General features: G+C 46.7%; 1 protein-coding gene across 4 annotated transcripts in view; it reads right to left on the bottom strand.

Moving 5' to 3' along the window:
* Positions 1 to 16796, bottom strand: part of samd11 (sterile alpha motif domain containing 11) — a 57554-nt gene that overhangs the window by 8300 nt on the left and 32458 nt on the right. For 3 of the 4 annotated variants that reach the window (XM_058083217.2, XM_058083214.2, XM_058083215.2), the window contains 3 exons: positions 10264 to 10356; positions 6802 to 6966; positions 1978 to 2131 (listed from right to left, as the gene is read on the bottom strand). In XM_058083217.2, coding sequence (XP_057939200.2) covers positions 1978 to 2131; positions 6802 to 6966; positions 10264 to 10356 — 412 coding nt within the window. The remainder of the gene's footprint in view (positions 1 to 1977; positions 2132 to 6801; positions 6967 to 10263; positions 10357 to 16796) is intronic. The other variant, XM_058083216.2, reaches the window with a different exon arrangement.

Below are 16796 nucleotides of genomic sequence, written 5' to 3' on the forward strand. Positions count from 1 at the left end.
TTTTAACAATGGGCCCTAATGGGCCCAAGATAATCAATGATGAGGGGTCGAAGGAAAGGTGAGCCATAGACGGCGTTAGGGAGGGAGTCAGCCACATCATGGCGCCTCCTCAGCCACAGCTTTTCATTCCACCAATTAAATGCATTTTCATTCTCATTTCAACTCGTTAGTTTGGGATCTGATCAACATTCGGCTCCCCCCATCTTTGCTGCTTCAGTATGTGTTCACTACATGGGCAAAAGCATATGGACAATTATGACACTATTGTTTGGCATGACTGGACTTGCTCCCAGTCTGTTACTGGAGTACAGAGCATACGCATGCTTAGCATGTAGCATTATGCCCGTAGCATGTAGCATTACATCTGTGGCATGTAGCATTACTTACGTAGCATGTAGCATTATGCCCATAGTATATAGCATTACACCCGTAGCATGTAGCATTACATACGTAGCATGTAGCATTACATCTGTAACATGTAGCATTACTTACGTAGCATGTAGCATTATGTCCATAGCATGTAGCATTACTTACGTAGCATGTAGCATTATGTCCATAGCATGTAGCATTACATACATCGCATGTAGCATTATGTAAGTAGCATGTAGCATTACGTACGTAGCATGTAGCATTATGTCCGTAGCATGTGGCATTACATCTGTAGCATGTAGCATTACACCCGTAGCATGTAGCATTATGCCCGTAGCATTACGTTCGTAGCATGTAGCATTATGTCCGTAGCATGTAGCATTACATCCGTAGCATGTAGCATTATGGCCATAGCATATATCATTACATCTGTAGCATGTAGCATTATGCCAGTAGCATATAGCATTATGTCTGTAGCATGAAGCCCGTAGCATTACGTCCGTAGCATATAGCATTACGTCCATAGCATGTAGCATTACGCCCATAGCCTTACGTCCATAGTGTATAGCATTACGTCCGTAGCATGTAGCATTACGCCCGTAGCATGTAGCATTACACCCGTAGCATGTAGCATTACGTCGGTAGCATGTAGCATTACATCCATAGCATATAGCGAGTCAAATGTCGTCTTCAAAGATGTTGAAACGTCCAACCGTGTACAGTATTTGAGGTTGCACGTGTATTTTGGGTTTCCAACGGGGTTGGAGTAAATCCAGGTGGCACATTGTCCTCTTGCGTGTACTATCTCCTCTACATCTTGTCCTGTTCCTTCCTTCCTTCACTCATTTGGACAAAGCCACAATCAAAGGCAAGGGTCCTCCAGCATATTTTTCCATGAACCCCCTTCCATAATACTCCAAATGTGTGTCGAGAGTGAAGAGGTTAAAGAGGAGGCAGGTGGGAAGTAGCTGGGGTCCATGTTAACCCTCTCCGGTCTTGGTGGCTAATTACTGTCATTTGTAAATACTGGCGGAGAAGAGTAGAACGTAGAACAGACATATTAACACAAACAAACCCAAAAAACACAACACACACAAACCAACACACCTCCACATACACAACCTCTTCACATCGCCAGGAGGCCGCTTCACTTCCTGCTTAAATCCCCCACGCCACCCCCCTGCACACACAGCCCCCCACCTCCTCCCTCCACCGTTGCCACCCCGCCGGCCCATTATCGATCCCCCGCCTCTCCCCGCGCCACATAAATAATCGACAAGCAATTATCCGCCCACTCCCGCTGCCCCCGGCTTTGTTTGGCAGGCTCAGGGGCCAAGGCTGGGAGTAGCCGAGGAAGGAGGAGAAGCCGCATATTCAGCCGAGCGGTTCCACAGAGGTAGACAAGAGGTTATTTGGATCCCTGGCTTCCAGTCAATGTGCATACACGAATATAAATCCGAGATGTGATCAGGATGACCCACTTTTGGCTATTTCCACGTGTACGTCCCCTGACCTCAGCTATGTGGAGCATGGTGGTGTCAGCCTTTATTAATGAGTCATGCATGGTATGGCAAAGGGGCCCCCAAGTGCTTGGATCCCATTCCTCACCTGTCAGTGTAATGGGCGTCGCGGTGCTGCGGTAGGCCCTGCTTACGTCTCTGGCTGGATGATGACGAGCTGCCTCCCGTGGGCAGGTGAGCTTCTAGGGCCGGTGCATTCCTCACCGCCGCAGCCAACGCCTCCTGTCGAGCACGCAGCACGTCTGAATGAAGCACAAAGGGGCAGAGAGAAGGGAATATATGAAGTTAGCATCCATTCGCTAATTTCCATGCATACAGGCAGAAAATCCTGGTACCACCTATTTGGCACGTGGGACAAATGTGTGCTACACAATTCTTGACTACACGGATGGAAAGAAATGTCAGAAAGCCTGCTTCTGTGATGCAGACCTGAGGCCACATGTTAGGAAACACCATCTCTATGGTGATCATGCTGGACCAGCAGAAAGACACAGGAGCATGTCAGCCAACAGGTTGCCCAACTATGTGGGTATGTATGATTTAGCACATGACAATAAATATATGTATAAATAAAAGTATGTACAGAAAATAGAACCATATTGTATCTACAGCCGTATCAATCAATTTCTGTCATTTAAATTCATTCACAAAGAACTTTCATTCATTCATTCATTTTCTAGCGCTTTTTCCTCACAAGGAAAGCGGGGGGTGCTGGAGCCTATCCCAGTTGTCTTCGGGCGAGAGGCGGGGGTACACCCTGGACTGGTGGCCAGCCAATCACAGGGCCAGCCAATCACAACCATTCCCATTCACATTCATACCTATGGACAATTTGGAGTGGCCAATTAACCTAGCATGTTTTTGGAATGTGGCAGGAAACCGGAGTACCCGGAGAAAACCCACGCATGCACGGGGAGAACATGCAAACTCCACACAGAGTTTTGGGTGAGGGTGGAATCGAACCCTGGTCCTCCTAGCTGTGAGGCCTAGCTGTGAGGTCTGCGCGCTAACCACTCGACCGCCGTGCTGCCTTCACAAAGAAAGTGAAAAAAAAACTATTCTTTGATTTGCACTTTTTTGGATCCACATTGGCACCACCCCGCAAAAGGCTTAGTACCAACAAATCATGGTAACCAAGAAGGGGGCACCATCCTACATGATGATCATCTTGTCATCTGTCATCTGGTCATTTGTGTACTTAGTTTAGAGGGTCATATGCAGTACTTTAATGTACTCACGCCCCATTCTCAACCCCCCTGCACCAGTCTGGGGGACCGTCCGCCTTTTGTCCTGAGCGAAGATAGGCTCCATCCACATGACGGAAAATATACGGTGGTGTAATTTCGTACACATTAAAATGTACGACTGGACGCATATTCCTTCACCACCACCGTCACATCTCTCCTGCCTCTCATCCCCTACTGACCTCTGACCTCACACACTTGCCTCATTCCATCTCTTTCCTGGCCTTCCCGCCCCAGCTTCCCAGCTTCCCTCTCTCGTCCTCGCAGGAGATGAGACCTCATCATTATCGGCCAGGCCAGGCCGCACCAGGAGACATGGCTCCTAATGAGAGAAAAATCCATCCTGTTCTCTCTTTCTCTTTTTCTCTCTCCCCCTTCATCCTCCCTCCTTCCCTCTCTCTCTCTCTCTCTCTCTCTCGCTGCTCCTCAATCTATCCCCCCCTCATTTTTAATTAGACAGATCCCTCAGGTGCCGCCGGGCCATTTCCGCCGCCTGTATGGGCGTTATGTGTGTTTGTGTGCATCAGTGTGATTTAAGTGCCGCCGTGTGTGTGTGTGCTGAGGCAGTTGAACGGGCGCCAGGGTGGAGGGGGGATGAAGCGACAGATATTAATGCAGCCAAGCTCCAGTGTATCGATCTGTTTGCTGCGCCAGGCCGCAGGAGACTTGGCAGGCGGCAGACAAGGCTGTGTGCGTGTGTGTGTGTGTGCGTGTGTGTGTGTGCGTGTGTGTGTAGAGGGGGAGATAAGAGAGGGATCAGTGGGAACCGGAGCACCGGAGTGCACACACAGTCTGCTGGGTACGTGCACAGTGAGGAGGTGACACAGTGGAAGAGTTGACCTCTGTAAGTTTCCTGTGGTCACGCTTCTCATCTCCCCACTCCGGGTATTATTATATTATTATTCTATATGACATTGCAGTGGTTTACTGTTGCATCACGGGGGCGTCCAAAGACAGAATCCCAAATAATGCTCCAATCAACGGCAAAAACCAAAGAAGACTGTATTGGGAATGGCTGCATAGATGTAGGTGCGAATCCCCGCAACAGTAAACTAAAAGCCAAGAAAGCACCCAAGTGATGCAAATGACGGTCCAAAGCAAGACATTTGTCCTCTGTATGAGTTATTTTGGGAGGTCCCATTTTGGGAGCAACTGGGCTCATCCTGCTTATCCTCCTTTGGTGCCATCCTTGGGCCTAAATCCTTTCAGTTCAGCCTGGCTCCCCTCAGCACGAGAACGAAGCACCACACCGATACGGCTTGGCCGGTTTGGCGGTGGCTTTGGTGGACTGGCAGGTAGGGACACAAAGACCTCCATCCGCTCAGCGGACAGAATACTGCATCCAGGCTTCGGCAGGAGGAGTCTGTGGCACTGAGTACTTGGAGACATCCCAAGCCAGAGTCTTCTACTTCTCTGGTGTGATGATAAAGATGTGAGGCGTATCGTTTCATGACGCACACACAGTAAAGCCGAACAAAACAATGAGTAGCCATCCATTCCCCAACAGGCTTTTTATTTTGCCTCCCTCTCATGCTGCTTTCATCATTTGACCGAGGAGCGGAAAACCCTCTTGGCCATTTCTACAAGACCATCCCCCAACTCTCCACTCCTCCCGAGAAGCTGCCCATCAGTCCCAGATAGAGCCTGCCTCCTGCCTCTCACAACACCTTGCAACGAACAAATCCACACACAAGCGCAGATGTCCACCTCACCCCCGCCTGCTTCACGCACACTTTCATTTTCTGCCGCCGACACTTGAAACACATGAAAGGATGCTCTGTGGGGACCAAGGCTAAAGAAAAAGTTGGGGGGGAGAGGGAGGTGTGCAGGGAAGATGATGGTGGGGGTCCAATGCTGAGAAGGAGGGTGCTTCACAGAGGCCCCCAGTTGAGACCAGGTCAATGTCAAGGAGCTCATTCACGCTTATAGTCTCTTCTAGCGCGGTTGCGTCTGTTCCAACAGGTGATTAACGGTGGTGGAGTGCAGGTGTGGAATGGGAGGCTCACTTGCTGATTGAAAGGGGATGGGAATGAATGAGGAGGCTATAAGCGGGAGCGAGCATGAGTTGGCAGGGCCACGTGTCGGGAGGAGACGCCACCAGTAAGCTAAGCTCCATTTGTGGTGCCGCTGCTGCGTGTGTGCGACGTTTGTGTGCAGCATGGTATATTTCATGTTGCGTTCAAGGAATCCATGGCGCGTTGGATTGTGGATACTTCCTGTTTGTGGTGCTGCTTGTAGCTTCTGATTGGTTGCTTTCTTGTTCGCATTGCATGCTGGGTAATGTGGTCATTTATTTGTCCTTATTGGTGGACTTCTATGTGCGGCGTTACTATATAAAACTACAGTACACAACAATACTTCACACTAATATTTGATGGGTTTATCTTGACTAGATTAACTCTCACTTATTTTACTTACAACTACTTGTAAGATTTTTTTTTAAAAGACTGCAGTTTATTGCTGGATATTTATACAAACGCATACAATATATCTACATGTGTGTGTGTGTATTTATATATATTTGTTTGTTTGTATTTGTGTGCTATGTACAGTGATATTATGCAATGTTTTCAGTGTTGTTGTTACACCAATGTGACTTTATTTTCAGGTTTATAAACTGAAAATCATTTGTGGACAAATCTGTTGGTGAAGAAAAAATAAATAAAATAAAATAACTACATTGAGTTATAACAACGTGCCCTTTCAGTGGGAAGAAAATAAAGAACCAAACAAGCACAAAACAGCCATTACTCTGTCCCGCGTCCATAGGGGTCAGTTTGCAAGTACGCTTTGACTTTTTACACCATTTCCCATTGGAAATGGGGACACACGCATGTTTCTGTACATCTTACAAAAGTAGTCAGTACGTTTCCACTTTTATTACAGTATATTGTCTTAAGGATACTTTAGAAATGGAACCGATATACTTGAGGGTAGTCAGTTTAAAGCTTGCATGGCGGTATAGATTTGTGCTCCAAGTGTTTATATTTAGGAACTCATCAGACCTGCTCAGGCTGTGTGTGGTTCACTGTTTTGCTATAAAGGGCACCAAAAGAAGCCCTTTTCTGCCCCTGTGAGTTGTACAGTGGCTGTAGTGGGCTAAAAAGGCTCCCACAATGTTCTGCATTTTGCCTTTAACTCCTGTAAGAGCGGGAAAAAGTAATTCAAGCTTTATAGGCTGTGCCCTTTACATTTAGAGCCAGCAATTCAACATCATTGCTAATCAAATAAAAATAAAAGAAGCTCAAACGGATGATGTATGCCACAATGAAAAAGCTTGTAAAGACCAGGAAGGACGTAATGGTACATGTTCCACAAAAATGTAAGCTTGGCTAAACTCCATTTTCATGTTTTCAACTGAGTTGAAATCGGTAGACGTTATAAAAAAAAGTGTAATGCACTGGAGGTTTTTTTTTGGGGGGGGAGGTTTAGGGACTTGGCAGGCAGCCAATAAGAGGAGTGGATCGATGGCCGTGTTGATGCATGTCGCTGGCGGGTGTTGTTAATGACGAAGCGCCAGGATGGTCAGAAATCAATGTGAGTCACACCTTGACACAGGGTGGGCCACACCACAAATAGAAATGTCAGCCGCTCGCCATGGAACGTACTTCCCATCAAATACATGCTACGTTACACGTCACATGTAAAAACCATATGGAAGGACTGACCATGGCCGGGCAGTCCCATGCTGCTGGTTAGCTGGTAAAGGCGCTGCTGCTGCTCCTCGTAGGATCCGTGCTCGCCGAGTGCTGACATCATGCGCCTGTAATGCTCCTCGGGGCTCATGTGACTGTGGCTGCCACCCGCCTCCGCCTCTGGGCTCTGGGAGGTCTCTGAGGAGGACAGGAGGATCCGTGTGGTCAATGAGGACCAATGGCTATGTAACTGTGTTTATTGCAACTGCTGTCTGCAAGGCCTTTAACTTGAAAAGATGTTGAGTAATGGACCTGTACTACATGTTTGATTAAAGGGAACCCATGATGCTTTTACCCTTTTCTCACCTATAACTGTAGTTAGAATGTAGTATTCTGGTGTTAAACCATTCTATAACTGTAGTTAGAATGTAGTATTCTGGTGTTAAACCATTCTATAACTGCAGTTAGAATGTAGTATTCTAGTGTTAAACCATTCTATAACTGTAGTTAGAATGTAGTATTCTGGTGTTAAACCATTCTATAACTGTAGTTAGAATGTAGTATTCTGGTGTTAAACCATTCTATAACTGCAGTTAGAATGTAGTATTCTAGTGTTAAACCATTCTATAACTGCAGTTGGAATGTAGTATTCTGGTGTTAAACCATTCTATAAATGTAGTTGGAATGTAGTATTCTGGTGTTAAACCATTCTATAACTGTAGTTGGAATGTAGTATTCTGGTGTTAATCTATTCTATAACTGTGGTTGGAATGTAGTATTCTGGTGTTAAACCATTCTATAACTGTAGTTAGAATGTAGTATTCTGGTATTAAACCATTCTATAACTGCAGTTAGAATGTAGTATTCTGGTGTTAAACCATTCTATAACTGTAATTAGAATGTAGTATTCTGGTGTTAAACCATTCAGACCTAGTATAACTGTAGTTAGAATGTGGTATTACGTTAGTAATCATAAATCAAATCATAAGGCACATTTGGAAGAAGTTTGGGATGGCTCAAAACGCTCAGTTTCAGAGGGCGTGGTAAAACTACAGGTGTGTGATGTCACACATGGGTGGACTTATATGGGTGTGCACTGGAGGCCAGATATACGCTCCCTGCCCTCCCCCTAGCTGTTTCGTGAACACGGGCCACTATGTAGCTGGACTAGCCCACAAACTTGCTGAAGTTTGGCACCGTGGGCGAGGTAGTAGACTTAAAACATCAAAAGATTGTAGAAGATTTGTTAAAAGTTGAAATGAAATAATTTGGAATGAAGTGGGGGGGGGGCTGGATTCAAACACTTGGTGGGCCGGATAGTTTGCCCACCCTTGATCTAAGACTTACTTTATTGAGAAAATAATAGTTGAAGATGAGACGATGGGGGGCGGGGGGAGGGGTGCACGGCTTTGTTCCATTACTCAGGCTTCTGGGGAGGAGGTTAGGATGACCCCAGGATGAAGATGAAGAAGTTGAAGAGGTTATTTTTACCATGCACCTTCCAACTGAAACCTGAGCCTGGCCCTGAGCAGGAGAGCAGGAGAGCAGGAGAGCAGGAGCGCAGGAGAGCAGGAGAGCAGGAGAGCAGGAGAGCAGGAGAGCAGGAGAGCAGGAGAGCAGGAGAGCAGGAGAGCAGGAGAGCAGGAGAGCAGGAGTGGCACTAAGGAGGGGAGGTAGTGGTGGAAGGCGGGGAAGGGAGAAAGCATCCAAGCGAGCGAGCATCTCCAGCGCCAAAGCTTCCGCTAATCCTCCCAAGGTGCTCACGGCTCTGGTGTGTAAGTGTGTGTATGTGTGTGTGTGTGTGCGCAACTAGTCTGTACTTGTCAAAAGTTTTCTCACTCTGTAAACACAGCAGGGGGGCTGCCGACTTTGGTGCAGAAAGAACAACAGACATCATTTACACAGCGGCATCCAATCTCACCGCCACTACCTCCATCTGCTCTCCTCTCAGTCCATTTCTCCAGATTCATTACTCAATAATGGATATACTCTGTCTCCACACTGGGGGAACTCCAAACACACACACACACACACACATACAGGTGCAGTGCTTAGGTGTGGACAGCGGTCAGGGTGTACGCCGGGTCTGAAATGGCTCAGCATAGTTTCCTATATTTTCCCCACTAAACACTTAGAGGACATGGTCTTTACAAGTAAAACTTTGCATGTTCCTAACCTTAAAATCTTAGTTTCGGCTAAGAGAACCTAAATGTAAATATGTTCCTTTTACAACGTTATAGCTAATATTTTGTAATTACGGTAGAGACAGACAAAACGTTACTTACTAGAAAGTTGAAACTTGTGTTCAAACCCGTCCACTAAAACAATAGCATGAATTAGCCTCTATCAGCCTCGTGAACCGCGTGTGGTCGGCTTATGACTGCAGCGTCCATATGCTAGCATCTATTACCAGCGTATTAGCCCCAGTTAGCCATCTGTTTGCCTTATTTCTTAGCGGTGTTTTAGCCTCCGTTAGCCCTGTCTCCGTTAGCCTCTTTTACTATAGTTTGTTTTTAAATGAAAAAGCAATATAAAAAAACAAATGCTAATGGTCAAAGGCCAACACAAAGCAAATCTACATTTACGACCCCATCTGACCACATACCCAATCACTACTTCCATATTGGACCACCATGCTACTAGCAGTCTGGGGTATAGTATTCCATGTGGTACAGTGTACCATGGTGGTACCATGCTACTAGCAGTCTGGGGTATAGTATTCCATGTGGTACAGTGTACCATGGTGGTACCATGCTACTAGCAGTCTGGGGTATAGTATTCCATGTGGTACAGTGTACCATGGTGGTACCATGCTACTAGCAGTCTGGGGTATAGTATTCCATGTGGCACAGTGGGGCTGGCGGTACAGCGAGGTGCCCTTGCTGCCTGCTGCTGTATAATGCATCAGTCAGGAAGTCTGGAGGGAAAAGCCTGTTGGCGGATCCGGTCACCCAGTTTCACACCACAAAAGGGACGTATGAATAATAGAGGATGGAGACCGGATTGCTGAGCCAGAGAGGAAATTACGACATCAAGGTAGCCCTGACAAACCTACTGTCGTGTTATGAGCTAATAATGAAGTATTTATATTCGGGCTGTCAAAGTTAACATGTTAATAATGCGTTAATGGAAGTCCTGGAAGCACTGGTGACTCTAGCCACAAGCGGGAACGCATATTAAGCAGACGTAAACAAAGAAAAGGCTATTTTGATTGGTAAACTTGGCAGATGGCTCTTGTAGCAAGACCAAAGTTATTTGTATCTACTGTTACTCTGTTTGACTTATCACGGATTCCATGGCCTGCCAGAGACCGCAGCAGTGCAGGTATTGTTTTTATTGTCATATACAGTGCTACCTTGGCATAAGAGGGGCCCAAGTGACATTAAACACAGCCGCTGGCAGCTGTTGGTAGGTTAGTACTGCCACTTTGGCCTGCGTCCTTCCTGTAAGATTCAGTTAAATGGAATGATGACATGAAAGAAAGCCAGGTCTTACCTTTGGGTGATACACTACGGGACTTCTTGCTGTCAGAGGCAGAGTCGCTACTGCTGTTGGGAGAGAAGCTTCTCCTCTTGCCTAGAAGGTCATCTGGAAACATGCAAACAGAAGAGCAACCTGTGAAAAAGGTTGAGATCAGCGCTCTGCAGTGTGTCTTAGAAATGAATGTGGGTACGTGGGGAAAAGCAGAAGGACCAAAAAATGATGGGTGGAGGGACTAGTGAAGCAAGCCACAGGCTCCTGGAGATGTGCCGTTTCTGTCAGATGACATATCTGCTTGTCTCGCTCACTCTGTGTGTTTGACAACAGGAGTCGCTATCTCGCCAATGTCTCTTCCAACAAGCTGTCCTCGAGTCTTAGCGCCTGTCTTCCACTAGTCTTTCTCCTGTTTTCAAGATGTTGACATAAAAGCTTGGGAATCTGATCTATCTCCAATCTAAACTTTTGTTTGGTTTTATCCAACCCATATTAAACCCCCACGTACCACCTACTCTAGTTCCTCCCATTAGCACACATACACACTTTAATCTTCTTGTGTCCGATCACAGCATTCCCCCCTACTGCCTCCTCCTCCTCTCTCAATTCCAGCCTCATCATCTCACCTCCACTCCCTAAAACACACCTCAATCAATTCGGGCCAAATCAGGAGGGAGGAGATGCAGAGCGTGACACAGGAACGGAAAAGACGTTTGTCATGTTTCTTCCCATTTTGAAGAAAGTAACGTACCTTGGCTTTCTCTACAACTCTATCAGGCCAACCGCAGCAGCAACTGCTTCCTCTGTTATGCCCGTTTCTTGCGTTCTCGTCCCTTCTCAGCAAGTATTTTTGGCTCGGTTTTTCTCTCCTTCCGCGCAGCAAAGGGCAGCTCTTGCTCAAGTTTTTATCATTTGTATATGAGAAACAGTCAACAAATGCAAACTGCATTTTGGCCAGAAGAGTGTGGATTTATGTTTGAGTGTAGACGGGAAAGATGTATTTTGATTGGCTTTCCAACAGTTCCCTCTTTTGTTAGTTTTATATTTAACTGTGCTATTCCAGAGTACTTGGGTCAGCTTTTCCTCATCTGTCTGAAATGGGGGGAGACGCTATTGGAAGAGAAACCACACTCTGTCTGTCTTTATCAATGATCTGCCTTTTTTAGGGTTTTGGTTTTGGTTAGCATGGAGGCCATCTTGGACATCTCTGTGTGGAGTTTGCATGTTCTCCACATGCATGCGTGGCTTTTTTCTGGGTACTCCGCTTTACCCCCCATTCCAAAAACATGTTAGCTTCAGTGGCCACTCCAAATTGTCCATAGGTATGAATGTGTGTCCAGGGTGTACCCCGCCTCTCGCCCGAAGTCAGCTGGAATAGGCTCCAGCATACCCGTGACCCTAGTGACAATAAGCAGCATAGAAAATGGATGGATGTATTTTATTTCTTCCACTAGTCCCACCCCCCTAATAAGGAGAGAACCCCTACTGACTCCAGCTAGCAAACATGCACATAGCATGCTTCCACCCACGCCCGGAGACGTTCATGATCAAACACACACACACATATTTGAGTTGTCTCTTCAGCTGACCTCACTGAAGACACTGCGCCTCCTGAGCGGGTGCCCAAGGGCCAGAGATTTGAGGGCGGCAAGCTTTTAAAGCCAATTAAATGGGGCTTCTTAGCGCGCCGAAGCTGCCTTTAATGCCCAGCCCTCAGCTCTGCTAGCGTCGGTGCTATAGCCGTTTACTAATACTAACTACCAGTGGCTTAGAGTCACATTTGCTTCCTTCTCGATTGCATGCTTGATATGTGTGTTGTATTGTTAGCTGGGGGTGGTAATTTATTATATCGAAATAATTATTTGTGCTAGGACTTGGCTGATCTGGGCTGTGGAAGATAACACCACTGCATTGATCAACATTGCATATGTTGCACGTGTTGGTATACCATGGTCTCCTTTTTTGATTAAAGAACCACACGTAAAGAAAAAGGCTAAATAAAATGGCCTCCTCCATCCTTGTACTGTGGCACACTATTTACGCTGACACATCTATCATCATCTTCTATCTTCTATCATCAACACCCTATTACACAAAATACCAGCCTGATTACTAATTGTACATGGGGAGCTGAATGTACTTCACCAAAGCGTTTTGTAAATATAACATAAGTTTAGTTTGAAACACACTTCTTTAAATAAAGTGTTGTGTTTTGCCACATTGACTTGTGGCTACGATGTCGCCAGCAGAAACAGCTGTCCGTTTAAATCTCATAAGAGGTCAAACCAATGATACATGTTGTCGCCTCAGCCCAGTTAACCTCCTTCATATCGGCAATTCATCCCACTGTGGAAAGAGACAGACGAGAACGTAACAGCACATAAAGACGGAGGAAACAGTGGGACCTGAACCATTCTTTCATGTGACACCACCAACTTTAGTCCCTCCCCTCTCTCCTCTTTCCTCTCTCCTCTCCTCTCTCCTCACTCCTCTCCTCTCTCCTCTCCTCGCCTCTCCTCTCCCCATCCCAGGCAGCGTGGTGACAGCTCAGACAGCCAGACTCCTTAATTCCTCTCTTACTCCGTTAATCTGTCATCTTTATCAGGCCAGCAAGGGGGAGGTGGGCGGAGGGGGCTGCGTGAGGAAAGGCGGGGTGACAGGCGGGGACAAGGGGTGGGCCGCCAGCCGCAGCCCCCCAATCAATCTCCACATTACAGCTGACAGAATGGTGCTAATAACTTATTGATCCCCCCCCTCCATGCGCCGGGGCCTCCGCCGTCCCTGAAAGCCTGGCCATTGATTGGCTTACGGGCCGATACAGCTGGGGGGGGTTAAGGGTGGAGGGAGCGGGTGATGCAGATGGGGGGCGGGGGGGGGGGGGGGGGGGTGTTCGTGTCGAAGGAGGATGTGCCACTGCCAACACGCACACAAAGTCCACACGATCATACAGCTGGGAGCACTGCTCGTCTGTTTGTCCTGGTCTTTTATTCGGCAGGGACGGAGGAAATTAAGAGTGAAGAGAACTAAGGAGCTCAAGAAGAATTATGGGGTGCATGAGGACAAAAATGTGTTGCTAACTGCTAAAAGTCATCTGGTGGATGTGCACAAATAGAAGTTTCCAGAAGCTGTAACTTAAGCTCACTGAGATCAGCGAAGCACGGTGATAAAAACTGATCGTTGCTGGGTAGACCTTCTTAATAGGTCTGTTGGAGCCAGACTCCATTATTCTCTGATTTTAAGTCAACCAACACTATTTATTCAACGGCTTGTTTCAAAAACACTAATAAGGCACATTTTTCAAACTGAATTTTCCATCCATCCAACCATCCATTCAACCATCATCCACCCATCCATCCATCTAATGATCCATCCAACCATCCATTCATCCATCTAACCATCCATCCATCGAAACATCCATCCATCCAACCATCATCCACCCATCCATCCATCTAATGATCCATCCAACCATCCATCCAACCATCCATCCATCCAACCATCATCCACCCATCCATCCAACCATCATCCATCCATCTAATTATCCATCCAAACATCCGTCTAACCATCATCCATCCACCCATCCATCTAATGATCCATCCAACCATCCATCCATCCATCTAACCATCCAACCATCATCCATCCATCCATCTAATGATCCATCCATCCATCCAACCATCATCCATTCATCCATCCATCTAACTAATGATCCATCCATCCAACCATCTATCCATCCATCCATCCAACCATCATCCACCCATCCATCCATCTCATGATCCATCCAACCATCCATCCATCCAACCATCATCCATCCATCCATCTAATTATCCATCTAACCATCATCCATCCATCTAATGATCCATCCAACCATCCATCTAACCATCCATCCAACCATCATCCATCCATCCATCTAATGATCCATCCAACCATACATCCATCCATCCAGAACAATGACTATTAATAGCACAATATTTACATGCTATTTACATTTTATTTGCTCCCCAAATAAGGATCCAAATCGTATAATGACATTTTTCATGTACTGACCAAAGCAAGCCATATTTTAAATATAGTTGCAACTTCATGAGACTTGTTTTAAAGTACTTATCATCCAAACCTTCACCTTCTTTCCTACTCTACGGCAACAGATATCCTGGAGTGTTTGCTTTGTTTCAAATTGTTTTTCTATGCTAATCACGTTATAAGCTGCAAATAATTTAAAAGCAGCTTGCACTCTCAATCAGACGTGGAAAAATAAAAGCCTTTTTCGAACATGCTGGGCTGCAGATTCACAAGCAAGTAAACATCTAAAAAAAACAGGCACTTAAAACCACACCAGGGGAGGTGCACTCCTATAAACACACACACTCTCAAGCCCCAAACTGCTGCCCCCCCCCTCCACCACCACCACCACACACACCAACAAGTTGTAACTGCCTGTGGGAGTCTGGGCGGAGGGAGAGGAGGTGGTGGAGGTCCAAAAACACCTTATCTGCCTTTTTGAGTCTCCGACCACAGAGCCACAGTTTACAGTCTCCACAGGCCGCCAGACTCTCAGCATCGGCGCCCCTTCTCCTCCTAAACCACCCCCCACCCCCCACCGCCTCTCTCTCTGAATAGCCGGCGGCTGGGGAGCGAGAGAGGAATGAGGGAGGGACAAAAAGGAGAGAGATGGAGGGAGAGCAGCCCTCCTGTCTGTCCCTCAGATTTAATTAACGGCCTACTCACAGAGACGACCCCCTTTCCTCCTGACCCCCCCCCACACACACACACAGACACAAACACGCCGTCGGCCACCATAACTGCCGCCAGCCCTCGCTTGACGCCATCACCACACTCATTCATCTCACTTCCCCCGTCTCGCTAATTCTGACTGTTTCTTCCATCACCGCATAACTGTTGCAAGCGTTCAACTTCGTTATTTTCTCTACATTTACTGTACTTCCTGTTTATTGTTTACTTCCTGTTTATTTTTGATTCTCTTTACTTCTCAAGACTTTTACAGGAGTTAAAGGGGACCTAGTATGCTCATTTTCCACCCTTTGTATTGAGTTGTGGTCTCCTATAGAGCAGCTACACACAATAACCCGCACAGAAAACACAGAAAACTAGATCTTCCAGAATCTGCACCTATTCCAGCTGTATTTCCTTGGATTTGTGCTTCCTGCCAAAATGGTCTGTTTTCATTTATTCCACACACGGCCCGCCTTCGAGCACACCCAGTCTGTTGTTATTGGTCACACACCCAAAGTGCTTCCTGACTACTGCCAAACACTTTTTAATATACACTTTCTACTATAGTGGGTATAGAAGTTGATAATAAAGACTTTGGAGAGCGAATAGAAAAGTGTTTAGGAGCTACTGGTAGCTCATGGTCTACAGGCTGCAGAACCCTGATTTGCCGTGTGTGGACTCACAGAGTAGGAAACCTCGCCTGCCCGAGGAGCAGCACACTTTGGCGGACACACTTTGTTAGAGGCAGCGCCGGTGCCATGGAGCTCAGAAGCCAGACGTGAGGGCGCCGTGTTTACTAACAGCAAAGCAAACAATCTTGGCACAACATCGGTAGTGGAAATGTGGCCATTACACGTTTTTTGCCGGACTACCGTGTTCCAGACTGATGAGCACTGTGGTTCTCTCCAAAGCCGTGGACGCACAGTGTGAAAAGTGTGAAATGTGGTTGACAGATGAAAATATTTGCTCCAATAACTTCTTGCCTCGTAAAGAAGTATCTTGGGGGAGGGCAGACTGTATCGCACCTACAGTCACGCCCATACAACCCCCCCCCCCCTCTGTGACATCACAAAGGAACAGTTTTACCACACCTTCTGAAACTGAGCGTTTTGAGCCATCCCAAACTTCTTTCAGGGCTCACTTCTGAATATACGTGAAACAAACCTGAATATCTGGAACTTTGGTCAGAATACAGCAGAATACAACATTCCAACTACACCTATCGGTCAGAAAGGTGGAAACACAACAGACCCAGATACAATATGATGCTCCTCCAAGTCAAATAGTCCCTCCACCCTGGCCGCCCCACACACCCCCACCTACATGTGTATTTCGACGTCAATCCTAACTTGTTTTGATTTTGCGTGGGCACACATCCGTGTAACTAGCCTCCGTGTGTGTAATTGTGTGCTTGTGAATGTGTGTGCTTCTAATTTCACTGGCAGACAGAATTAGAGCCACTGATCGGATTGGACTTGTTTACAGACACGGAGCGAGGCGCTCAGGCAGCCTGTTAAATCGCGCTTTAATGCTCAAGCGGACAGATTTTCAGGTTCTGGACCCCCTCTGGTGAAGGCAAACTGTAGTCAGCCACTCTTCCGTCAGTAGCCCGCCCCCACGCCCCCACGCAACTTCATCCCTTCATGTCCTCTTTCATTAGGCTCTGATTTGTGCATCACGTTCAGTACCTGATTAAGGCAGCATTAGGGAAGGAAATCGATTCCAAAATGGGAGGTAAGACGCTACTCCGGCTGGCTTTTGAGCCCTCTAATAGCCGCCACTTTGTACCCACAATGCCTTGCTATCACATGTACCGTATGGGCAAT

Source organism: Doryrhamphus excisus, linkage group LG17, assembly GCF_037039965.1.
Source record: "Doryrhamphus excisus strain RoL-2023G ecotype Guam linkage group LG17, RoL_Dexc_Guam_v1.1, whole genome shotgun sequence".
Taxonomy (NCBI): Eukaryota; Metazoa; Chordata; class Actinopteri; order Syngnathiformes; family Syngnathidae; genus Doryrhamphus; species Doryrhamphus excisus.